General features: G+C 40.7%; 1 protein-coding gene across 1 annotated transcript; it reads right to left on the bottom strand.

Moving 5' to 3' along the window:
- LOC136872942 (venom protease) lies at positions 1-26,694 on the bottom strand. The gene is made up of 7 exons (XM_067146676.2): positions 26,572-26,694; positions 17,902-18,150; positions 13,046-13,137; positions 12,824-12,939; positions 7,504-7,760; positions 4,186-4,343; positions 1-2,996 (listed from the first exon to the last, which is right to left on the bottom strand). Exons 1-7 carry the CDS (start codon positions 26,654-26,656, stop codon positions 2,832-2,834), a joined length of 1,122 nt encoding a protein of 373 aa, XP_067002777.2. The 5' UTR covers positions 26,657-26,694; the 3' UTR covers positions 1-2,831.
- Between the last annotated feature and the right edge of the window lie 1,121 nt (positions 26,695-27,815).

Raw genomic sequence — 27,815 nt, forward strand, 5'->3', positions numbered from 1 at the left:
TAGATATTAAAATATTTATTACTACTCAGTCTGCTTACAAAAAACACAAACATGCACTCATGCAATACGATTGAACAATGTTATAAATAAGATCGATGGTAACATTCTCACAAAGTACATACATACAACATAAAACATAATGAAACGTACACATTGTAAGTGTTATGTACAAAGGCTAGTGTCGTACTAAGAAATAATACCAGTCATTGATTTATGAAATACTAGAACGCACGAGAGGTATAATCAGAAAATGAGCACCAAGTCTACAAAACAGATCCTGTCCTCTTTAAATCTTCATAGCATAACACCGAATATACCTTTTCCTGCCAAGAAAATAGGCTAATTTTACAAGCAGGAATATAAAATGCGAAGTATTGTCTGAATACAGTCAATAAACCACTCAATACCGTATGCAATTCGATTTGCAAGGCAATTTTAGACATTTAAAATAATGACTATACCCTTAAGTATTGTTGACAATGATATATTTTGTAGAATGTTTCTCCATTTTAAATTTCCATTCTTCCTTAATGCCAGTTGCCTCAAAAGATATGAGGTTTACATACTCAGATATCCTAAATTTAAAAAAAAAATGTAAACTTATTCTACTCTAGACATATCTTAACAATAAAAGTCGTTTTGAGTATAACATGATTTTTTTTAAATAATGAGGACCCATGGCAATAAATTTGATTGAATCATTTGTCACCTCTCTTTAGTTTTGAGCTAGAATAATAAACTTTACATGTAGAGTCTGATGGTTTATTATACATTAACTATTGTTCTTTTCTTTAAGACATCGCACTAGTTAGTGATCTTGTTTTGACCTGAGCTGGGCTTTTTAGTGTTGAATGTTACATTACTGCGAATTTTGCAACATCTCTCTACGAATAAATTTCCGTCTATACAACAAAAGATTTTTGGCACAACTCTGTTAGATGACGAGAAAGACAAAAGCTCTCTTTTGAAGAGTTTTTACATTACCAGCTTGGTCATACTCTTCATACTTAGACTACTTTTGCCTAAAACACCAGCTGAAGTGAGCACGTGGCATACAGTCGAGGAGACAAAAACTGATCGGCGGACGTGTGGGCAGTCAGGACCAAGAAACATTTTTAATAATAATAATAATAACCCTTCTATTTCCAATGTTTGATGGTTATTTAATGAACGATCGATTTTTTGTAAGAAAGAGGTGAATGAAGAAATTGTTTATCTTGGTTTATATGTCGGCTTTCTATCTGGATATGTCTTTGGATGTCCGACGCTAGTACAGCTAACTCTTCATGGTACAAATGAAACTGCGAATAACATAGTCCTTAAAAATAATGAGCGCATGTTATCGTATGTTCCTCGTATTTAATACTTTATCAGAATTAATTTTAATTATCAAACTATAATTTATCTCCCATGTAGTTGCAAACTCCATGGATACCTACAACAAACATTGCACCTATGATCAATTGAATTAGAGATACTTGGATTTTAGCGTGTAGCACCCACTTTCGACCGGATGATAGACGCGATGCAGCGTGGACTCACAAACACACACCGAAAGTTTTCAGGAGACGTGCTGGTCCATTGCCACTGCACAGACTTCAAAAATGCACGTAGTTTGGTCGGAAGAGAGTCTAGGGTGCACACATTCCTCCCGACAGCATCCCAGGTGTGCTCAATATGATTGAGGCTGTGTGACTGGGAGCTAGACGAGTGTCCTCCTATCCATGGAGTTTTCGTCGAACGAATTGGCCACAATTCGGGAAGGATGGACTAGTGCATTGTCTCGTTGTAGATACAGGTCTCCTTCAAGGTACTGGGGGTGAACAAATGGGTGGACATGATCTAGCAGCAGATTTCTGTCTCGTTCGCCGGCGAGGGACGTCGGCAGGTGTATCAGGGGCCCCATTTCATCCCATGTGAACAGACCCCATGCCAGGATACCCTGCTGGCAAGAGGGCACCTTTTGTCCCATCCGTTTGGAGACGCACTCGTACTCTACCTTTGGTGTGTACCAACTGGTACCTCGATTCATCTGTCCAGGAGACTTTTCACTATGCTTCGAGAGTCCAATGGCGGTGTTCCCTTGCCCATGTCAATTAATGTGTCTTGTAATGTGTGTTAAACAGATTTACGCGAGTGGAAGGGTAGCTTCTGTATCCCACTGCAAGGAGATGGTTCTGGGTGTTATTGTTGCTGACATTTTATTGTTGTCCAGCGTTGAATTCGCGAGTGATCTGTTGCACGGCGGTCGGTCTAAACACTCCTACCATTCAAGCTAGCCGACGATGACTCCTGTCATTGCAAACAGATGCAGTTCTCACCAACGACTATTATTTTTCCTGAATCCACATATTCAAAGTAAACTCTTGACATGTGTGACCTGGGAAGTGCTACACCTACACGACTTCGGAGATCGAATGGCCCATGCTTACAGAATGGAAATCTGGCTGCGATCAAATGTTCTGAGTTGCCATGACTGATCCACCTCGTGCTTAACTGTTACTCACACGGCCACTACAATGCCTGATGACATCGTAGTCATCCACGCCGTACCTATTGTATTCACCGGGCTGAACACAGCATCTTTTCTTCAAAGTGGCAGCTATCTCTAATTCAGTTGTTCATTAGAATATAAATCTATAGGTTCGGTTGTTTCTGAGAAAAGTGTACCTGCAAGGAACTTACACAATACTATGTGCTCATTCTTTTTTTCTTTCTTGAGCCCTTGTACGTTAACACAAACGTGAGAAATCCTTCAATTTATGAGCTGCTTGCTGATTAAGAAGGAAAATCTCACTATCACAGAATTAATCCTATGACGATGATGGTCACTACCACACAATACCCTCTATCCAATCCAAATAGCTCGAAACCCTCGTGTAGATACTAGGTTTCTTTCCACCACAGGGACTAGGTCCGAAGCTGGTCACTCCCACAACAGAATACACGGAGCTGCTGCTGTTCTCTAGAATCTGCAGAGGGCCTCCAGAGTCTCCCTTAAACAGCAAACATGAAATATATTGTCATCAGTAACATTGATATTATGTACCTCCTCCCTCCAAGTTCTCAACACAAGTGACATATGTGCGCGACAACTACTTCGTATGTACCTGAATCTGGTCTTGGTTACACTCACTTGTAGTAGTATTCATTGTTTCATCTTTGACCAGTTATGTACCGATAGCCCATTTGATCACAGGCTCGCCTTCAGAGTTACAGAAGCGAATCCTAGCGCAGCCGGTTATCATTTATAAGTGCGTAAATTTGGGAGACTTGTCATTAGATGCAATTTTTTGAAAGAAAAAATCCGACACTCTTGTGTCTTTCAAATCCTTGATTACTTGAAAAGATGTTATGCACGCATATTTAATTAATCTTGGCTCACGGAATAGCATTCCAAGACCTTCAATTACAAGGGAAAGTGGTCTAATTTCGCATATTACATGATTATTTTCCGTATGTCCGACTCGTTGGCTGAATTGTCAGCGTACTGGCCTTCGGTTCAGAGGGTCCCTGGTTTGATTCCCGGCTGGGTCGGGGATTTTAACCTTCATTGGTTAATTCCAGTGGCCCGGGGACTGGGTGTTTGTGCTGTCCCGAACATTCCTGCAACTCACACACCACACATAACACTATCCTCCACCACAATGACACGCAGTTTCCTACACATGGCAGATGCCACTCACCCTCATCGGAGGGTCTGCCTTACAAGGGCTGCACTCGGCTAGAAATAGCCACACGAAATTATAAATTATTATATTTTTCCGTATCTTACTGTATTATGTGTCTATCAAAAAATATTTTTTCCACAGATCATACGTTACTTTTCCTACAAAGCGCAAGTATGTAATGTATTGTTAACGCAAAGCAATTCATATTTCTATCCATTCACCAGCAAAATAGTTTACAGGACTCCTGAATGTTGAGGTTTTGTACTGAAAGTATGATTTTGACGTGCCAACTGCGCGGGTCTCTTCAATTTAAGCATACTTCCATTCATATGGATTTTTACAAATTCGATACCTCAGTGATGGGCAACCCCCATTCCACTCATCCAGATAATAATTAAATTTACAAACTAGATTCTCGCATACATTTTATTCTACGAAATATTGTTTTTAGAATAATGACCATGAACTAAATACGTATTTCTTCTCTCAATTCTGAATAATTTTGGGTTCATACCTGACAGGTGTCTGAACGACCACTGGGATCTCCTGCGCACAGCATCTCCTTTCTTACACCTTCAGGAAGTTTGCTCATTCTTTTATAGTTGTTCTGGCAGGAGTCATGAGGGAAAGAACTAACTGTGGTCTTGAGAAGACGAGAACTCTGAGTAAAACCTGAAACGAACAAAACATACTTTGTTAAAACATCAACAAGTTCAGGCAGGGTAAAGGGAGCTGTACTCTCACGACCAGTCCCAGCTCACATGGTGCAAACCAACATCCTTGTCTGAGTTGTGAGGATATGCTAGGTATATTGTTGACAAAGTAATTCAGTTTTTGATTTGGGAGAATAATAAAATCTGGATTGAGTTGTACTCTTTTAGAATTGAACTACACTGGTGATTGCCCAGTGTTGTTAGAAAAATGCATGTATTCTATAGAAATCTAGTAAGTCAATTGTTACAACATTTTACTGTATTAAAAAAGTATTTAAATACTAGCACATACCATAAGCATAATACTGAAGTGACACAAAAAATTAAAATAAGAAGCATCTTCCTGGATTAATATGTGTGTGTGTGTATGTGTGTGTGTGTGTGTGTGATTTCAGCTATGTATTTAATAATAATAATATTCATGATTTTACGTCCCACCAACTGCTTGATAGCTTGCGAAGAAGCCAAAGTGCCGGAATTTTGTCCCGCAGGAGTTCTTTTAAGTGCCATTAAATCTGCCGACACGAGGCTGACGTATTTGAGCACCTTCAAATACCACCGGACTGAACCAGGATCGGACCTGCTAAGCTGGGATCAGAAGACAAGCGCTTCAACCGTCTGAACCACTCAGCCCGGCTTGATGTATTTATTATTACAAACAAACAAAAGGTAATAATAGTAAAAGTGATTTATTTTGAAGATGATTTGGAAAATACTTTCCAGTAATGTCATGCAAACGATGAACCTATTGGAGATATTATCAATGCTAGTAACAGCAGTTACTTGTGTTCGGACACGAGGAGTCTGTTTATCGTGTATGCCAATCCACTTGGTGACCATTCGTTAAGGCATCAAGCCTTTAAAGTCGGACACCTTGGTTAGCTGGTTCAAATCCTCTTGGTGGAAAATATTTCACCATCAAAATGTTAACCAGTAGGGTAGGAGAGGTGATGGCATAAAATGTCTAATCATTAGATTGCGTGTCAAAAGCTTGGATTCGATTCCAAATCTCTCCGCAGTGCTGGTATGGACTGGGCGAACATGACGCTGTTGATGATGGTAATACCGAGCTCGATAGCTGCAGTCGCTTAAGTGCGGATAGTATCCAGTATTCGGGAGATAGTAGGTTCGAACCCCACTGTCGGCAGCCCTGAAAATGGTTTTCCGTGGTTTCCCATTTTCACACCAGGCAAATGCTGGGGCTGTACCTTAATTAAGGCCACGGCCGCTTCCTTCCCACTCCTAGCCCTTCCCTGTCCCATCGTCGCCATAAGACCTATCTGTGTCGGTGCGACGTAAAGCAACTAGCAAAAAAAAAAGATGATGGTAATTTGTCCGTTATGCACCCTAGAAACTATGCCGTGATTTTCAAACTTACGTATCTGCCCTTGTTACGAATTGGTTAGAAATGTCGAATAATTGTATAAATTGTTAATGGAAGAACTAATGAGCCTACCCCTTGGTGTTATTCAAGAGGAGTAGGCTATGTGCCGACACCGGGTTTCACCCTCTTCCTCTCTCATTATCATTATTATCACCACATACCCAGACGCGTAGGTCACCCATGGCTGTCATAGAGAAAAATTTGCACCAGGCCTTTCCGGGGGCCACACGCAATCAATTAATCTTATGAGACCAAAGAAACTGAAAAACGAAATGTTGATATCTTAATCACTATGACCAGAAGATATAAATACATAGAGGGTAACGTCCTATCAATTCTTGTAGGTTTTGAGAGACTTCGGAATATCGTATTTTTGTACCGTTAGCCACCGATATGGAGTTATCATATTTAAACAGCCTCAGATGCCAGCAAATTGGACAGAGATCGATGATAAGTCATGAATTCGAGAACTGAAGTTGTTTCTGGTATATAGCATACCGAACTTTAAATTAATTGTAAAAGCAAAGTCACCTCCGAACAGGCCATGGAGGCCCTTGGAGGAGTGGAAGGTAAAGGCTTCCACCATTGTTAACCTCGGCACGTGATGGGGTAGAGTGGTTAGCTCTACGCCCGGCCGCCTTTGCCCCCAGGAATTAACCTGGTACTCATTTTTGGTGTAGGCTGAGTGAACCTCAGGGCCATATGCACCTCCGGAAGTGGAAATCTCGTTTCTTAAATTTTTCGACTTCCTGACGGGGATTCGAACCCACGTCCTTCCGGGTGAACCGAGCACGCCTTTACCGCCTCGGCCAGGCAGCCCCTTTTTAAATTCATTGTGTAGCCTAGAAACTATACGGTGATTTTCGAATTTACATATCTGCCCTTATTACTAACTGGTCATAAATATCGAATAATAATGTTTTTAAATTCTTAGTGGAAGAACTAATTAGCGTAATGCACAATTATGTTATTGTTGATTTGCAAAATGTGTTCTAAGCTAATTCTCACAAACTGGTGAAATGAAATGGCGTATGGCTTTTAGTGCCGGGAGTGACCGAAGACAAGTTCGCATCGCCAGTGCAGATCTTCTGATCTGACTCTCGTAGGCGACCTGCGCGTCGTGATAAGGATGAAATGATGATAAAGACGACACATATTTTATAGGTTTCAGATTGTTTGAGGACCAATGCGTGAAAAAATTATGTTGTATGTCTGTCTGTCCGCTTATAAAAAACTGCGGAATATATTTTAATCAAACTTCACATTCAAAATGTGCCAAATCGTGCCTATTATGATTATGGTTCATATAATTTCGAGATCCTTAAATTTACCGAGAGGTTTGCAGGAAAAATGAAATAAAATTAAAAACAAATATCCCAGTTGATTAAATTTGCGAAGAGATTTTTTTAGAATAAAAATTGTATAGATTTTATTCTAAGCAAATTTCTTTCGTTCAGGACTTCAGGGTGAAGTTTTTAAAGTTACTTCGGGGCGACGAAGACGTATGAGTACCAAGTAAATCGTGGCAACTTCAATCGACCCGACAACGACAGGTATTGTACGTTCTTTTGAAGTGTCTCCAAAGAAATTATACTAAAACGAAAATTTTCTCCACCATACAGCCTGTTTATAGACCGTACATGGAGAGTTTGACGAATACAGAACACACTAAATTCTGACACCACAATTAGATTAGTATTACCACAGTACACTAATATCTGTGCTTGGTACTCACCACCGCTATCGGTAGCTCCCCAACCAGTAGCAATAAGCTCCGTACTCGGGTCTTCTTCCTTTGTGTACAGACATGCAGGACTAATGTTCTGAGAGAACTTGACAGGCCGTGTGAGACGAACTAGAGCAATATCATCATAGTTAAACTTCTTCTTGTAACCGGGATGAAGTATTACCCTGTCAATTGGGTAGTCTGAACCGGATGTTGACACAGCATTGATATCGTTCTGGCCCAAACGCACCATCTTTGGATAGCCTCTGAAACCAAGGAGAATAAATAAATAAATAAATAAATAAATAAATAAATAAATAAATAAATAAATAAATAAATAAATAAATAAATAAATACTAAAACCCGGAGAACCATATTTTAACATTCCTCTTGATGACAAGAAAATTACAACGCAGAGGCTTTATTTTATAAAGTTAAACATTAATTAAATGTTTAAAAAATCACAATTTCATAGCCACTACAAAGAGATGACTCTAGGCTGGTATAGATTATGCTGGTAAGAGTTAACATGTGACATGAAAAATTATGATCCAAACATGGCATCAAAACTGCAAAGTTAAGAAATTCATTCATATCTCCCTTCATTGAAGTGAAAGAATAGAAACAGTTTCACGAAGTCCTTCAGAGTGAGGAAAAACTCATCAGTATTAGTTTCGACCATTTATGATCGTACTGGAAATGTTTCAAAGTAAGAATAATTTCGAGAACTATGCAAAGCACTCGGTCAAAATGATTGCATAAAGAAAGTTTCTGCACAGAGAGTATTCTGTGGCAGTTCGCTGATTCCTTTTCATTACTGTTTTTTTTTTTTTTGCTAGGGGTTTTACGTCGCACCGACACAGATAGGTCTTATGGCGACGATGGGATAGGAAAGGCCTAGGAGTTGGAAGGAAGCGGCCGTGGCCTTAATTAAGGTACAGCCCCAGCATTTGCCTGGTGTGAAAATGGGAAACCACGGAAAACCATTTTCAGGGCTGCCGATAGTGGGATTCGAACCTACTATCTCCCGGATGCAAGCTCACAGCCGCGTGCCTCTACGCGCACGGCCAACTCGCCCGGTTTCATTACTGTTTGAAATGTGTATGTTGACCCTTCCTTTTACAATGACTTTGTCTACAGCACTTCTCTGGTATTGCTAAAATCTTTAAACACGATTAACATTAAATATTTTCTATTCACTCTAGTTCACATAATCATATTAAGAATCATAGTCGACTCTAAGTGGGGAAAATGACTCGTTGGCTGAATGGTCAACGTACTGGCCTTGAGTTCAGAGGGTCCCAAGTTCGATTTCTGGCCGAGTCGGAGATTTTAACCTTCATTGGTTAATTCCATTGGCCCGGGGGCTGGGTGTTTGTGCTGTCCCCAACATCCCTGCAATTCACACACCACACATAACATTATCCTCCACTACAAAAATACGCAGTTCCCTACACATGGCAGATGCCGCCCACCCTCATCGGAGGGTCTGCCTTACAAGGGCTGCGCTCGGCTAGAAATAGCCACACGAAATTATTATTATTAGTGGGAAAAATGCATTGATAGCGTCTACATTGAATTTTACAGGGAATTTTATGTACTCAAAAGTCATAAATTAATAGTGCCAAAAGCTCCGTTCATAACACAAAACTGCATAGAAATCGTAGTTATGGTCTTAATCCTAGTGCATTAATAGAGTATATTTCAGCAACGGGAGACTACTTTACTCCTCATTTCCCTAGTACCTCTCTTCAGTGATGCCTAGGTCACCTATGACAGCTGATGGTGGAGTTATTGAGGATCCAACTAGCCTTAGGGCTGATGACTGAACATACATATAAGTGTCTCTCCTGAGACATCATAACTTACATCTAAAGGAATGTAAGTGGTGTTCTTTATACTACTCATTTTGTTATTTAATAGATGTACCATTTAATAGATGTACCATGAATAAACATGAAAGGAATATTACTTCTTTTCTGCACGATTCTCTCTGACGGAATATTTGTAATTATCTAGCATATCCTCGATATCAATAATTCCAGCCTTTTCACTGCCACACGCCATACATAAATACCATTTGATAAGTGTAGATGTGGTAAATCGTATTATACTATTTGCTGCCCAGTAGCTACATGCATACATACATCTTCATTACGGTATAGACTGTTAGGCCTTTGTGTTCAGTCAGCAAGCCTATGTGAATTCCTTTAGTTATGGCCTCATTTAGTTCGACGTCTCTTACCCTCAGATCATTAAAACTGAGTCTAATATCGCCTCCTTTGTTTTCCTCTTCTTCTATATCCCTTTATGGTGACTTCATTATTCCTCTGGACCTATGACCTTAGATGTTAAGCCCCTTTAAACAACAAGCATCATCATCAGCATCATTATTCCTCTAGGTAATCCATCATCCTCAGTCCACCTCACATGACCACACCTCCGGTTTATACGTACAGCTTCTTTCAACTTAACCTTTATCTCCTAATTCCGAGTACCCTCCTGTCATTCATCCCACCAGCAATCATTCTCCATTCACTTTACTTTCATGTCGATTACTTCAAACTTACAAATAAGATATTCCGATTCACTCCTGTACAACAAAGACCGATGTAAAAATTGTTTCGTCCGGGTGCTGAATTCTTTCTTACAGAGTACTATTGATCGCTACGGTGAGCTCATTGCATTAGCCTTACTGCAGTTTGTTTGATTTCGAATTTGAAATTACAGTGTTCAAGAAACAGAATTTTGCATATTTTAGTTTAATGAACTCTTTTATTTAGTTATGTGTATGCACGTACATTATACATTACGAATGGTATATACAAAGGAAAAAACACGGAGATAACTATTAAAAAAGCAACAGAAACGTAGCAAAAGCACGAAGTTGTTAATGTGGAATTGATTTGAACTCAAAAATGATCGTTCATAATGTGACAGATCAATACGTGCAGATCCACCTCGGGCTCTGAGGCATACTTGAACATAACGAGGCATACTAGTCTGAACCAAAGAATGTGAACCTGTTTTGGGGCAGAATATTGGATAGCTCCTTCAGTCGGTTGCTGAATGTTAACAGGCGGGTTACGACGGTGGGTAACTTTTGCTCTATTAAGTCCATACCGAACATGTTCAACGCAGTTCATACCCGCAGATTGTACATTGGCCACTAGTGTAAAGCTCTGCCTCCTGTCATTTCTTGTTGGATACAGTACTTTTGCATCCATCTCTTGGCACAGGCCTGAGTAAAGTGTAGCTTCCACTGAAGTCCCAGTCTCATCCATGGCTGTGACAATATGGAAGTTGCTGGGGTATGGGTAGTGCTGAATAATGACATTCAGAGCATGACTAGTGCATCTGAGTGTTATGAAAGGTGCTGTTCATAGGGTCAGTCGTGCTGCTATAGTACTTTCTGACCCAGTGAGAAAAGCAATGGCAAACTACCTCACTCCTCATCTTGCCTAGTACGCCTCATTTTGGTGCTGCCGTTGGTTTTTGGGGTTTCCTTGTAACCGCATAACCTTTGGTGGTGCTATTTGAGGATCCAACCAGCCTCTGGGCTGATGACCTAACAGACAGACAGTGTAAAGCCCTCGCTCACAGTGGCAGCAGATATTGTAACTACAGGTTGGAGGATATTTTCTCTTTTCATCAAACCAGTCATGTCACCCAGCACAGGAATTAGAGCCGTACGACAGCCAAACACGATCCCACACCAAAACATGACGGAAACCCCTTGTAGCTGATGGTGTTTTATAATTAAGTGCTCGTTCCATATATTCTCCACCCTATAATACTCCTGTTTTTTTTATAGCGGATTTACGTCGCACCGGCACAGATAGATCTGATGGCGACGATGAGATAGGAAAGGCCTAGGAGTTGGAAGGAAGCGGCCGTAGCCTTAATTAAGGTACAGCCCCAGCATTTGCCAGGTGTGAAAATGGGAAACCATGAAAAACCATCTTCAGGGCTGCCGACAGTGGGATTCGAACCCACTATCTCCCGGATGCAAGCTCACAGCCGCGCACCTCTACCCACACGTCAAACTCACCCCGTAAATGCTCCTGTTATACGGGTGAAAACTTATAGTGACATCATTAGAAAGGAGAGTACGGTACGCTTCCAATGTTGCTGATGCCGTGGGCTATGAGTCGTTGCGTACCTGACTAAAGATGTAGTTTCAAAGAAGCTTTGGCACAGACCCAGCCTCAGTCCGTCGTGCAGCCGATTTCACACTGTCTGATCCAGCACATTAACTCCGCTGACCCTCCAAAGATCCTGACGGAATGAGATGGCATTAGCAGTGGGCGTACCGATCCTTCTCGACAGCTGTCCACCCGCTATCGACCAGCAACCGTTCGTGTCTCCTATTTCTTTCCGAACTCTGGAGACATCACTCTGACTCTCTCCAATACGAGTAGCAACATCCAGTTGTCGCCATCCTTCTTGCAACAATTGAAATGCGGTCACTAGCAGAAACGGGTACTCTTACTATGCTTACCTCATTCCTACACGTCACCGATCTTACAAGTGTGTCGCTAAACTGGCCGGCAGGACAAACGCCTCCTGTAGGACGAATACCGAACCTGATCTGGATTTAGCGTCACTATTTGTCACAGACATTGAACAGCAAGCAATGCATGCTGTAAACATGTTTGAGGAACCGTGACATATACCATGTGATATCTTAGCATGCAAAACTTTTTTAACATAGACATTTTTTAGGCTGGGGATCTATATGTAATTAGCGTGGACAGAAAAACTTCGACAGAAAACGCCGTGGTAACCATGGCAACGAGCGTTCGTCATCTGTCTATACTAAGTCTTCGCCATCTCCTTCCTCACGTTATTACCGTGTGCAAGAACACTGCTTTCTGTATATAGAAGGTAGGCCCACAATCGGCGCCGTGAATTAAAAGTTTCCACTGTCTTTCACTGGCGTTTCGTCTTTGAACACTGTACTAAGCTAAATGATAAGATCAACAAATAGCGATAATTACGCTAACGTTAATATTATTACTTAAAACACCGAGCGCATTGGCCGCAGGGTTACGGTCGCACAGCTGTGAGCTTGCATTCTGGAGATAGTCGGTTTGAACCCTATTGTTGGCAGTCCTCAAGGTGGTTTTCCATGGTTTCCCATTTTCACACCAGGCAAATCCTGGGGATGTACCTTAATTAAGGCTACGGTCGCTTTTTTCCCACTCCTACGCCTTTCCTATCCCATCGTCGTCATAAGACCTATCTGTGTCGGTGCGATGTTAAACCAATTGTAAAAAAAGAAACTAATTTTATCGGCGCGACGTAAAGTAAATTGCAAAATACTTACAACCGACGATCTGTGACACAGTGCGCTGCGGTCAACACAAAACGATCACTGATAAGAGAACCTCCACATCGCCAGCTTATTGTTGTTTCACCAGAGACAAGGAATCCTAGAGCAGCCTGTAAAAAAAGGAATATGTGATACAGAGAACCATTCCCACTAGTGAGCTTAAAATTACGATTTTTGGTTTATATGTCTTTCCATTGCCATCAGAAAAATTATTACCATATGTGGAAATTCTCCATCCATAGCCTCTTCGCCATTTAGGATGAAATAGCCAATTCTTTTCACCTCATTCTCCCTGTACTGCTGACAAGCTGTGAACATAAACACCGCGTTATTAGTAACATCCAGTGGAACGTGGAAGAGGAAAGGAAAGAATATCTATCCTAATATAATCGGACTTTAGGAAAAACAGGTTCAAAATATTCTGATAGCAGTCGGCACAATCTATTTCCCGCTTTCAAACTTAATCCAGTTTACTGTTAGGGTGCCGTCTTATTTCAAGTTATTCAATTTGTTGCCACATAGATATCTAACAAATGACATGATTACACCTTATGCATGCACTGTAGTTAGAAGGATTTATTGTCTCTGAAAATAGGGTGTGGTCGCCCTTCTATGTGCACATTGGAACTGACAGGTGCTGAGCCTAACCAACAGTCTTACGCAGCAGCATGGCCGGTGGTTTAGTAGCACACTACCGCAGTGAGAATTCTGGTAGATACGGCTTCTGCCAACATTCAAGCAGGTGATTTCCATGATAAAATGAATTAAAATGAATTAGTAGCGACTGAAACAAGCCGTATCAATGATGCATCATGTTCGGAGAAACAGCCTCTTTTCAATTACGATTATTTGCATTCTAGCGGAACTGAGCGTTCTTTGGAAGAAGTTTTTAAAATAAACATGTCATGCCAAATTAATACATAAATCGGTACAAAATGAGAGGGTCTAAAAACTGATAGACGTTTAGAGTATTGTGATTCTTATCCCGTAGACTTTGCGTGGGTGGGTGTCAAACATCTGTTATTTTACTGTCTGGATAGTGTAATCATAACTGATTGGGGATTACATTGGAAAAGAAATTTGTGGTCAGTATAGATTGTCACTTTATCATTTAGGAAATGAGAAATATCAGGAAATCTAAGGAAACCATCTCAAGGATATCCGAAGTCTGTGTTGTAAACCACCTGTATTCAGGATCTTTGGTTGCCCTCATAAATACACTGAGCTACTTAGCCGGTACACAACTTACCCACCTCACTACACCGTTCATGGATGCCTTCACAAATGAACTCAGACACCTTAAGATAATAAGTAATCTATATATATATAAAATAGCTTGTCCTGACTGACTGATTCATCATCGCCGAGCCAAAACTACTAGACATAATGAAATGAAATTTTGGGGATACATTCATATTAAGATGTAGGTGCTCGCTAAGAGAGGATTTTTGGATATTCCGTTGCTAAGGGGGTGAAAAGGGGGGGTGAAGTTTTAAAATGAGTGCACCTATATCTCAAAACTTTAAAAGTTTACAAATGTAAAAATTGGTATTTAGAATCTTCTTTGAAAATAAGGAAACACGTATTTTTTTGTTTTCAGAAAATCCCAATAGGAGGGGTGAAAAAGGGTGAAAATGGGGGAAAATGTGTTGAATGCCTTTAATCAGGCTACCGGTACTTATATCTCAGAAACTGAAGATATTACAGACCAGAAAATTGGTACTTTTGATCTCTTTTAAAAATAAAGAAACACGTATTTTTTTGTTTTTGGAAAATCTAATTAATGGGAGGGTGAAAAGGGGGTGAATTTTTAAAATTAGTGAATCTATATCTCCAAACTTCTAAAGTTTGCAGATGTAAAAATTGGTATTTAGAATCTTCATTAAAAATAAAGAAACACGTATTTTTTTGTTTTCGGAAAATCGCAATAGGAGGTGTGAAAAGGGGTGAAAAAGGGGTTGAATGCCTTTAATGAGGCTACTTATATCTCAGAAACTGAAGATATTATAGACCTGAAAATTGGTGTTTGGGATCTCCTTTAAAAATAAAGAAACACGTATTTTTTTGTTTCTGGAAAACCCAATTAAGGGGGGTAAAAAAGGGGTAATATTTTAAAATGAGTGTATCTATATCTCAAAACTTTGAAAGGTTATAGGTGTAAAAATAGGTATTTAGAATCTCCATTAAAGATAAAGAAACACGTATATTTTGTTTTCGGAAAATCCTAATAGGAGGGGTGGAAAAGGTTGAAAAAGGGGTCGAATGCATTTCATGAGTCTACTTATATTTCAGAACCTGAAGATATTACAGACCTGAAAATTGGTGTTTGGGATCTCCTTTAAAAATAAATAAACACGTATTTTTTGTTTGTGGAAAATACATTTAATGGGGGGGTGAAAAGGGGGTGATTTTTTAAAATGAGTGTATCTATATCTCAAAACTTTTTAAGTTTATAGATGTAAAAATTGGTATTTAGAATCTCCTTTAAAAATAAAGAAACACGTATTCTTTTGTTTTCGGAAAATCCCAATAGGAAGGGTGTAAAAGGGTGAATAATGGGTTGAATGCCTTTCATGAGGATACTTATATTTCAGAACCTGAAGATATTACAGACCTGAAAATTGGTATTTTGGATCTACTTTAAAAGTAAAGAAACAGGTATTTTTTTCGTTTTTGGAAAATCCAAATATTGGGGGGTGAAAACGGGGGTGAATTTTTTAAAATGAGTGTGTCTACATCTTAAAACTTTAAAATTTACAGATGTAAAAATTGGTGGTTAGAATCTCCTCTAAAAATAAAGGAACACGTATTTTTTTGTTTCCAGTAAGTCCTAATAGGAGGGGTGTAAAAGGGTGAAAAATGGGTTGAATGCCTTTAATGAGGATACACATATCTCAGAAACGAAAGATATTACAGAACTGATAATTCGCATACGGGATCTCCTTTAAAAATAAAGAAAGACGTATTTTTTAGTTTTTGGAAAAGCCAATTAATGGCGGTTAAACAGGAGTGACAAATTGGGGTGAATTTTTTGAAAGACTATATCTACAGAATATCTTGGAATCGTAAAATGTTACAGACGTAAACAGTGGGTGTAAATCTCCTGTAAATGTAAAGAAATATAGGTTATTTGTTTTTGGAAACTCTACTTAAGGGGAACCCAAAAGGGGTGAAATTTTAAAATGATAATTTTTACGGATATCTAAAAAACTTAACATGTTACAGAAGTGAAAAATAGTATTTTTTATCTCTATTAAACATAAAGAAAAGTGTATTTTTAGTTTTTGGAAATACCACTTGGGTGAAAGGCGGGGGAGGGGGGTAAAGTGACTGAAAATGGTGATGAATTCTTTTAATTAGGCTACTGATATCTCAAAAATGAAGATGTTACAGACGTGAAATTTGATATTTGCAATCTGCTTTAAAAGTAAAGAAACACGTATTCTCGGAAAATCCAATGAAGGGGGGGGGGTGAAAGAATTGAAACATTAGTTGACAATTGTATGAGAATACATACATCTAATACTAAAGTTGTTACAGACGTGAAAATTCGTATTTGGATCTCCTTTAAAAACAAAGAAAAAGGCGTTTTGGTGGGGAAACCATCTTGGAGGGCGGGAGTGTAAAGGAGTTGAATTCCTTTCATGAGGACACATAAATCAAAAACTGAAGAAGTTAGAGTCGTGATAATTGGTATTTAGAAGATCCTTTACTATTAAAGAAACAAGTATTTTTTTGCTGGAAAATTCATTTAGGGGGAGGAGAGATTATTGTGAAATGAAGTGAAAAAAAGTAAATTATTTTTATGTGGATACTTATATCTCAAAACTGCAGGTAATAGACGTGAACATTGGTGTTTAGAATCTCCCTTAAACATAAAGAAACAAGCATCCTTTTAATTCTTTTTCGCATACGGGATAAATAAACTTAACAGGGATGGGGTGTAGAAGGAGGTGAGACCAATTGATTTTACTGTTATTAGTGTACTTATAAGGATCCTCCGTTGCTCAGGCGGCAGCGCGCCGGCCTCTCACAGCTGGGTTCCGTGGTTCAAATCCCGGTCACTCCATGTGGCATTCGTGCTGGACAAAACGGAGGCGGGACAGGTTTTTCTCCGGATACTCCGGTTTTCCCTGTCATCAGCCATTCCAGCAACACATAATAGTAATAATAATAATAATAATATTCCGGTCCGTCGTCAAATTGCGGACCGCGATGGAAACGGCTCCTGGACGGGTAATGACTAAGAATGCAGTCCGGTCGCGGGTTCAGTGCCGCCAAGGCACCCAGTATGACAGCACGCCGGATCTGCTGAAGGATTATATCCGTATTAAAAATATTATAGGAAAAGATGGCAAAGATTTACGGACCCAACTGACCTGGAGGAATACCTGAGCCTAACCCGGGAAGTACGAAATCGATTGCTGGAAAGGAAGATTTAAAAATGGGAGGAAACGTGCCGTAAAATAATAGATCGGGAATTTTGGTAGATTCTCGCAGAGAACGAGTCAGATCGCGAATTTCGGCGGATTATATATCTAAAACAATAAGCATTCAATTATAAATTTCAGTATAATACCGTAGCGAAGCACGGGTATCTTGCTAGTATTCTATATAGAGAGAAACATCATTTGGTGACACGATGCTGACTACGGAGATAAACTATGAAAGCGGCAGAAGCCAATACAACGATTTTAGGACAATCGATCTATTGGTTTAACTTTGGTAAGGAACCCCAGAATATATCTTTTGAGGCCATTTGTGACAGATTAGGGAGACAAGACAGTCCGAATCATACCACTGGGTATCCTTTAAATAGACATCTAATGTACTTCATTTCCTATCCAGCCAAATGCTGTGTTTATGCATACTATGGTATCTCCGTGCCCAAACTTCCACATAGATAAACTCGGCAATCCAGAAATCGTAATACCAAAAGATACCATAAGATAATTTCAATCATCAACCCTATCTTCTGATGATTTTTAGTGTATGCTTGTTACCGAAAGCTGAGTACGGTATCGCAGCTCGTCGTGAATAATTCAGAGATATATGGCATAATTCCCACCTACCTTGCTGGCTCTTCCGAATACCGCCATGTTGCTGCCTGTTCTCGCGCTTTGGTGCAGTTTCCTCCAACTCATCTTCGTTGGATGCTTGTATGTTTGATGGACAGCACACGATCTCCTCAAAGCCAAGAAACCCACAGCGAACTGTTGATCTCAAAGAACCACTTCTGAGAGCCGCCAAGACTGGTGAGCATCTACTTATTCTGGAACAAACACCGCGTATTCCTCCGGGAAGTGAACAATCCTGATCCTCTGAAAGTAAAAGGTGAGACATGGGACATGTATTATTCGTAAAACATTACATCAATTAAATTTACTATTTGGGTAAATTTCGCTGTCAGAGCTAAGCATTAGGATTATCAACCTATATGGGAGGAAACTGCCTGCTGTCATTTCTTGATGGATACAGTACTTTTGCATCCATCTCTTGGCACAGGCCAGAGTAAAGTGTAGCTTCCACCGAAGTCCCAGTCAACATCCATGGCTGTGACAATATGGAAGTTGCTGGGGTATGGGTAGTGCTGAGTAATGACATTCAGAGCATGACTAGTGCATCTGAGTGTTATGAAAGGTGTTGCTCATAGGGTCAGTCGTGCTGCTATAGTACTTTCTGACCCAGTGAGGAAAGCAATGGCAAACTATCTCACTTCTCATCTTGCCTAGTACGCCTCATTTTGGTGCTGCCATTGGTTTTTGGGGTTTCTTTATAACCGCATAACCTTTTGTGGTGCTATTTGAGGATCCAACCAGCCTCTGGGCTGATGACCTACCAGACAGACAGATGGGAGGAAAGGGAAAAGTGCTTTCATAGAACCTGCTAATGAGGGTATGCAAGATGAGGGACGATAAAAGAAGAAATGGGACAGTTAGGTGTTGGTAAACGCTGACAGCGCTAAGTTCATATGAACACGAGTCAGCGTAGAAAAAAAATCATAAAGAGATTCTGATGAAAGTGACTTGAAGCTGTGCCCAACTTAATCCTGAGTGTTGTGATCATCTCATCTAACGAAATGTGTACGCATACAGTTACCGTTTCAAGCGTTGAGCATGTACAAGAAGCAAGAATTCAGTTGCGTGTGCATGCACGTACCTTGTCATCTTTTCCCTCGTCCATATGTGAAGAATACAGTGTTAATTTTAACAATGATGTTCCAGTACTTACGGAAGAAAGCTGTAGATGGAAAACTCACAGTGAAATCACAGCCTCTCCGTTCTAAATCATCGGTTTCTGAATACCACATTCCAAGCATGGAAGAAGTTTAATGTGAGAGGGAAACTTAGAGAAAATTTTTGGGAGGGAAATACATTTTAACCATTTTGTGTTCTAATCACATGCTAGCTAGTCGATCAATAATAACTGTTAATAAAAATGAGACGGTATTTGTTTGTTAGATTCTTTGTTCTGTATAGACTCGAAAACTGCTGGGCCAATTGAGCTGAAATTTGTGTCGCTGCGCCGTAAAGCACTTATTGTAGTAATAATAATACATGAAATGTTCAAAATGCCCTCCATTAGCATTGATATATCGTCGCTCCTATGCCAAACCAGCGAATGTGACAATGCTATTCCTATCTATTATTTCCCTTAAGACTGGTCACGCCTCCAAGCTACATATTGATATGCAGTTCTATTCCTGAATATTTCCCATGATTAATGTACCATATAGAGTTGCAGAAATTAAGTTCTAACATGAAAATAAACAGTTTTCTGACCCATGTCTGTAGAGCATAATTTTCTTCTTCTACGTGTGAGAAATGTGTACTAAAATTTGACGACCTTACTGTATGTACACCGTATGTATAAACGTACATGCTATATAGTATACTGATACAAACGACGAAACTGCCTGACTCTTGTTCAGGATCACACATGCAGTCATGATGTGGACAGCCTCTGTAGGCGTGCAGAGATGTTCCATTGTCTTAGTTGATCATCCTGCCAAGTTTCACTGTAATCAGGCTCTTTCAATCCCAATAATTCCCTTGTAAGTGGGATAGAGTGATTAGTCTTGTACCCAACCCTCTTTACCTCCCAGGAATTAACCTGGTACTCAATGTTTGGTGTAGGCTGAATGAAACTCAGAACCAAGTGCTTCTCCAGAAGTGGAAACATAGGTGTTATTACATTGTTTTCTCTAACGGGACATCACACCAACGTCCTTTCGGTTGAACTGAGTACGCCTTTACCGCCTTGGCTAAGCAGCCCTTATACCGTAGGCTTGCCATACGTCCTGAAAAAGCAAGACGGTGCTGAATTTGAGCATGTGTCCCGACGTCCTGACTGAATTTTAAGAAATCCCTAAATGACCTGAATTTTAACAATCAGAGCAAGTTATTTAACATTTCGCTGAATTCACAATGGACAGATGACAGAAATAGACTGAGAGCAGAATCTGTTAAATCAATATTATTGTTGCAATACAATTTTAAAGAAATATCTTGTCAGGAATTTCATGATTACATTTTTAAATAATGATGAGTTGCTCAAAAATGTGTCAAATTCAGAAACGTATGATTGGTGTCAGCGTCACGGCAGTTCTGTGTCATAAATATCTTTAAAACAAAGCAAATACATGTTGTTTTTAGTTTTCATTTACTCGTGTTATTGAGAAATTAATAATTCAACGTGTGCTGCCCCATCTGTTACTTAAAAATCTATGCAAATAACAATATGATATAATTTTGCAGGGGTCTGTAAAGTAGGGATTTTACTTAAATTATTTCTTATTATTTCTCTATTTGATTTTAAACATTAACATCATGTAACAAGTGTGTATTTTGGTAACAGACGGGGCAGTTCACATGCAATTACCCAAATACACTCGTTGGAACCATACGCGCCGACTTTTGGTCTTGAGCACGCGGGCAAGTGCTCCCTTGGAGTCGGCGCCTATGACTGGAACTTGTAGATGCTGGTGTGCTGAATTTCACCTGAACCTTATGGCAACCCTACTTATACGCTCCAGAGTGGAGCTTTAATAGTCTTGCATTTAATACACGATTGACCGAGCCTCACGTCAGTAGATTTATGAGCATGTAAAAGAACTCCTGCATGACAAATCCACGAAACGTTTGTGTAAAGCATTGTTTGAAATATTGTGCAAGTCGCGTCAAGCCGTAAACTTCAGGTGATAGAACGACCTTGTGTATTGCCTTCTGTTACCTTGACAACCAGACTTTCTCCAGGCATGTCAGTGGCGCTTGGTGTGGCCACAATGTCCGGATCTAGAAGTCAGTGCCGAGCGAGTTGTTGCCTGGTCTGAGTCACGTAGCTTTCAGCTTGCATTCGGCAGATAGTGGGTTCCAAATCCCACTGCCGGTTGAACTGAAGATGGTTTTCCGTGGTTTCCCATTTTCACACCAGGCAAAGACTGTGGTTGCACCTTAATCGCTTCCTTCGCACTCCTAGCCCTTTTTCCATCGTCACCATAAGACCTATCCGTGGTGGTGCGACATACTGTAAGGCAAATTTTTAAAAAATGAACTCATTACTGCAGATTCACTTCGACTGACCAGGCTGAGTTGCTCAGACAGTAGATCTTTGGCTTTTTAAGCCCAAGATGACGGGTTCAATTCCGCCTCAGTCCGGTGTACAGTAATTTGAATGTGCTCAAATAATACAGCGTCGTGTCGGTACGTTTACCGGCATGTAAAGAAAACTCCTGTAAGGAAACATTTCCTGCATTTCGGCATCTACGAAAACCGAAATAGTTAATGGGACAAATAAACCAATATCCGGTATTATTATTATTATTATTATTATTATTATTATTTATTACATCGACTAAAGCTAATAGCGAAAAATAATCCTTAACATATGATAAAAATCCAATTTTTTGGTCTGTGCAGTCGATTAAGGACATTATACATATCCTCATTTAATTTAACGAGGCTGATCTACCCTCCACCCTGTCCATACCTCAAATGGGATGATAATCCTTAGACGAGATGGAGATAAACAGTGGATCCTTCAGGAAGACTCAGATACGTTACCAAAGCGCCAAATGAGCTAACGAATGAATGAATACTAAGCGACGTCTGTTTGAACGACCTGTGTAAGGACTGGGACTGAAAACCAACATTTTATGAAAATGAAAATCCACAGCCTGTTTCCAGTCATTCGACCGAGTCAGGAATGGAATGGATGAAGCCCCCATCTAGTGGCGGGGATAGCAATTGTGCCGGCTGCCGAAGCCTGTCGCACTCCTGTAGGGCGATGATTAATTAATAACAGATGAAATGAAATTATATTGGAGAGTGTTGCTGGAATGAAATATGACAGGGAAAACTGGAGTACCCGGAGAAAAACCTGTCCCGTCTCCGCTTTGTCCAGCACAAATCTCGCATTGAGTGACCGGGATTTGAACCACGGAGCCCAGCGGTGAGAGGCCGGGGCGCTACCGCCTGAGCCACAGAGGCTCGCCTGGAAACCAACATTTTATATTGAAGCTAATGTCAAGGGGCTTATAGCTTCTACAGTAGCTTACAAAAGTTTAAGACCAGCGTAAATGAACTCACTGTCCTATATTTATGATACGAATTGGTCTGCAAACTATTTTGTGGCTTACTCGTGTTGATATACATGTTATGAAAAACAACCGTTAAAATATCGAACGAAGTTTAAGAGCTGTAATTTTTCAAATATTTTGAGAACATATAAAATACCCCACTTTTGGATACAAAGCCCATCCTGTTTACTGAACTGCAGATGGCATATTGCTTCTTTATTGGATAGTTATTTAGAAAAAAAGCCAGACTGTATATTGGCATAAAAGCCAAACAATGAAAGTATAATAGGGTTTTTCCTGGGGATGTTCTTTTTGAAACTTCGCATTTCAATAATAAAAAGTAACGCCGTATTTAGAAATACTTGAAAAATGTTTGGAATGAGCTACGGTCAGCGAACTTGCACCCCCCTCACGTAGTACAGGCTTCTCTCAACAGATCGCAGGGGTTGATAAATGTTTCTAGTCACTGTACATGTTACAGACTGAGAATTATCGCAGACCAGCGTCTTATCTTGGACGTTACAGTCACACTCCGAACTAGAAAGTGAGTGTCGTGAAAAATGCAGAAAAATTAACCCTGTGATACCTTCATCTTCCGGCTTTTACAGAAATATACACTATTGGATAAAGATATTTTAAAAAAAACAAGTAGCAATAATACGTGCTGCTTTACATAGTCGTCCCGTTTCTTACCCTTTAGTTTGACCAGAAAGCCTTTTGGATCATAGGCTGCAGAGCTGAAGTAATTAAAGAAATAAACGTGAAGCGAAAAAAAATTCATTGCAAACTAGTGTTACGTAACGGATTCAAACGTGTATGTTCACGTGACCTATGCTCAATTCGCGGTCATCTTTTGCCCTCCGGCAATGTGATTCTGACTTTTCCTGTCGAGACGAACCGGTCTTTCAAGTCACTTACTCGTTACTCAACATCACAACATACTGATGCTGGGTATATTTTAAATTCATTTCTATTGATATCAAACTTGTGTAGTCAGTAAGTGTGAATGAAAACCAGTATTATCACGGGTTCTGTGATTATACAGTGTAGTTAGCCTGTGATTATTTGGGTCAGTTTTAAGATGATTCATGTTTAAAAATTAGGAACTCCTTAAGCATCTTTCTAGAAGAGTGATAAATGTATGAAAAATACACTCAGGAATGCTGCTGTTTACGGCGGGTTTCGAACTTCCGACCTTAGAACAGTGCAAATTTCCAAGGGGCAAGCTTTTATTTTTACGTTGATAATGTGATAGTATAATATCCTCTTTTACGTAAAATCCGAACCATGGAACGTGACGTTTCATTTCAAATATCCTAGGTTTCGAACCGCAGTAGCCTTGGTGAAAAGCCAGTGTCGATCTAACTCGGTCGTCACACCCTGCATTGCTTATAGTCAACCTTGATAATACGTTCATTTGTCTATGACGATGTGTGCTTGTAATTCTAATTTGCAAAAAAACGTAAAGCAAAGCCATCTCCGTACAGGCCATGACGGCCCTGGGAGTGGTTGAAGGTAAAGGCTTCCACTATTCGTAACCTCGCCACTTCATGGGGTATAGTGGTTAGCTCTACGCCCGGCCGCCTTTGCCCCCAGGAATTAACCTGGTACTCATTTTTGGTGTAGGCTGAGTGAACCTCTGAGCCATATGCACCTCCGGAAGTGGAAATCTCATTTCTTAAATTTTATGACATCCTGACGGGGATTCGAACCGAGTGCGCCTTTACCGCCTCGGCCAGGCAGCCCCTCGATTCTAATTTGCAAGGAGTCATATATTTCTAATGATAACGATTTGAACGGAGGAACCTACTATGTTCTTAAATTGTGTCTATTTGCTTGTACCATCGTGGCGTCTGCACTGAATTTGCTTATCTGTACCGGTAGTTTTAATGTGGTTAAAGCAGCGGAAAGTGTTCGGAGATTTGAAAAAGTGCCAGTACACTTCTTGAAATGACCAAGCAAGTTGGATAAGCAGTTTGGTCATTTAGCTGTGAGCTTGCATTCGGGAGATGGTGGGTTCTAATCCCACCGGCTAAAATATGGTTTTAAATTGCTTCCCATGTTTGCACCAGAGTCCTTAATTAAGGCCACGGCCACTGCGTCCCCATAAACTTTCCTAGTTTTAGTGCGACGTTAAACCACTTACAAAAAAATATAAGTGTGTAGAAATTTGCCAACGAAAATGGAATGAGTTGATCTCCGGGCTTGACGTTTTGTTGTTGTATAAAGGAAACATGTCCGCCTCTGTGGTGTAGTGGTTAGCGTGATTAGCTGCCACCCCCGGAGGTCTCCGGGTTCGATTCCCGGCTCTGCCACGAAAATTTGAAAAGTGGTACGAGGGCTGGAACGGGGTCCACTCAGCCTCGGGAGGTCAATTGAGTAGAGGTGGGTTCGATTCCCACCTCAGCCATCCTCGAAGTGGTTTTCCGTGGTTTCCCACTTCTCCTCCAGGCGAATGCCGGGATGGTACCTAACTTAAGGCCACGGCCGCTTCCTTCCCTCTTCCTTGTCTATCCCTTCCAATCTTCCCATCCCTCCACAAGGCCCCTGTTCAGCATAGCAGGTGAGGCCGCCTGGGCGAGGTACTGGTCATACTCCCCAGTTGTATCCCCCGACCAAGAGTCTGAAGCTCCAGGACACTGCCCTTGAGGCGGTAGAGGTGGGATCCCTCGCTGTGTCCGAGGGAAAAGCCGAACCTGGAGGGTAAACAGATGATGATGATGATGATGATAAAGGAGACATACAACAAGATAACCACCTTTCCTTAGCTATGAAATGAAATGGCGTATGGCTTTTAGTGCCGGGAGTGTCTGAGGACAAGTTCGGCTCGCCAGATGCAGGTCTTTTGAATTGACTCCCGTAGGCGACCTGCGCATCGTGATGAGGATGAAACGATGATGAAGACGACACATACACCCAGCCCCCGTGCCAGAGGAATTAACCAATTTTGGTTAAAATTCCCGACCCTGGCGAGAATCGAACCCGGGACCCCTGTGACCAAAGGCCAGCACGCTAACTATTTAGCCACTCCTTAGCTATCATTGTGGAAGGAGGATGGAATCGACCCTTCAAAGATATTGACTAAAGCAAGAGGGGGCTCATGAATTAAGCCTCCAAACTCACCTAGGGGACTTCTGACCGGCGCTCCACACTGTCAAGTTGAGAACTCCTGGGGATATTGTGCAACTCTTGTATGTAGCATGAAGTCAGTCTGAGCTCTAACTTCACTTGTAAATGTCAATTTTCGTATGGTATTCCGTGGTCTTCTGTTCTCCTGCACTAAGGCGAATGCCGGGACAGATCCTTTCATAGGCCACGGCCACCACCCGCACCTTATATCACCGCTTCAATCTCCTTGAACCGAGAGAGGGCGTAACCCTCTCGGAGGCCCGCCGTACCCCTTCAGGGTCGCAATGAAAACAACAGTAGTACACAATTCTCTTAAGCGCTCTTTCATCCTTTTACAGAACGAAACGACTTCGCTTCGAATAAGAATATTTCAACAATAACGTATTGTTAGATTGATCCTAGTGCGCTGTATTTACTGTTAACGACAAGTGTTAGTGGAAATTGGGTATTCTGGACAGCATAAATTTAGGTTTGAATCTGACAATTAAGAAGAGCCCAGCGTACTCTGATAAATTTTACCCAGATGCCTACGTTCAAAATTTGTAACGTGAATGTACAGAACGTACTGAGTATCCCTTGCCTTAGTATTAGGTTGTGTTTTTTTTTTTTTTTTGCTATTTTGCTTTACGTCGCACCGACACAGATAGGTATTATGGCGACGATGGGATAGGAAAGGCTTAGGAATGGGAAGGAAGCGGCCGTGGCCTTAATTAAGGTACAGCCCCAGCATTTGCCTGGTGCAAAAATACGAAACCACGGAAATCCAACTTCAGGGCTGCCGACAGTGGGATTCGAACCCACTATCTCCCGGATGCAAGTTCACACCTGAGCGCTCCTAACTGCACGGTCAGCTCGCCCGGTAGTAATTAGTTTCCTCTCACTGTCAAGTCCGCAACAAAATTTTCGAAAAAATGTCCTTGTATCGCCATACGTTATATGTATTTTTCGTAGTTCCAAGGGTAGAACAACAATAACAATACTAACTTATGCCCTTGACACTTGGTTGTTGAAGAGATATGGCTCTAGATAAACTCACCATCTAATTGCATCGGGAAGCACCTTCCAGGAATTATCCATAGAGATAAAGCTAGCAGATAATACCATAACACAGACATTGTCATAAACACTAAACACTGCGTCCGCTTGTCGTATACAAACTGTGGCCTCTACCGCGAGTCGCGCACCTTTAAATACGCTGTTGAATCAACTCGAGGAAAGGTCCAGCACGCGAGACAGGATATGCGCTCCCCCCACGCAAGCTACTCTCCTACTCTCGCTTGACCATTGCGGTTACGCCTCGCACGCGCTTTTACACGGAAAAAAGACACACGCATAGCGGAACTAATTATAAAAGCTATTGCGTTATGACAGATTACTAATCGCATCTCGACACAAGTATCTCGGCTATTGCAAGGTTATTCCTGACTCCATGTCGCGAACAACTGGTCTATGTCACTTCCCTAGACACTTCATTTCTCTGCTTTACTGAGTTTTAACAGAAATGAGATTAAATTGAAGGCCGAAACCGAAAGGGTTACATTCAAAATCCATGATTTTTCAGGACAAGAGTTTAAAATTTTAGCTTTTTACATAATTGCCTCTCAAAACTACACTTTTTATACATATTTTTACCGAGCGTGTCGGCAGTGCCGTTAGGGGCGCGCTAGCTGTGAGCTTGCATTCGGGAGATAAAGGGTTCGAACCTCCACTGTAGGCAGCCCTGAAGATTGTTTTCCGTGGTTTTCCATTTTCACACCAGGCAAATGCTGGGCCTGTACCTTAATTAAAGCCACGACCGTTTCCTTCCCACTTTTAGACCTTTCCTATTCCATCGTCGCCATAAGACCTATATGTGTCGGTGTGACGTAATGCCAATTGTAAAAACGACACATATATTTATGACACTTCGTGTGTAGGTGTGTACATAGTTCTTCGATCATTTATTATGATCTGGAAAAGAGTTACAACTCAAAAACCCATTCTAATTAAGCAAAACGACTAGTGTCAGAACGCTGAAAACCTGGCGTGAATACATCAGATTTTTTGTTGTAACACCGTCGGTGGTTGTAGAGATCGAGATAAGCTATACACTGATGATAAAAACACAGAAATTCATCTTTTGAGTTATAACGCTTTCGTTCTTAGTCATCGAAATACTTAAATATCTAGTAGCCATGTAGTAATGTAGTGACGCCAAGAGCACCATCTCGAAACTAATCCTATTACTTCCGGGGCGTTATTTTGATGCATTTTGTAGGGTTAGATTGCCTGCTTCTTACC

Source organism: Anabrus simplex, chromosome 1 (assembly GCF_040414725.1).
Source record: "Anabrus simplex isolate iqAnaSimp1 chromosome 1, ASM4041472v1, whole genome shotgun sequence".
Lineage (NCBI taxonomy): Eukaryota > Metazoa > Arthropoda > Insecta > Orthoptera > Tettigoniidae > Anabrus > Anabrus simplex.

Bases quoted from the DNA above. Each gene is read 5' to 3' on its own strand.
- LOC136872942 (XM_067146676.2), bottom strand. From the start codon at position 26,656: ATGACAATGTCTGTGTTATGGTATTATCTGCTAGCTTTATCTCTATGG. The intron at 4,344-7,503 runs GTGAGTACCAAG...TGTTCGTTTCAG, and splicing joins GGGAGCTACCGATAGCGGTG to GTTTTACTCAGAGTTCTCGT. The intron at 2,997-4,185 runs GTATGAACCCAA...TTGCTGTTTAAG, and splicing joins GTCGTTCAGACACCTGTCAG to GGAGACTCTGGAGGCCCTCT.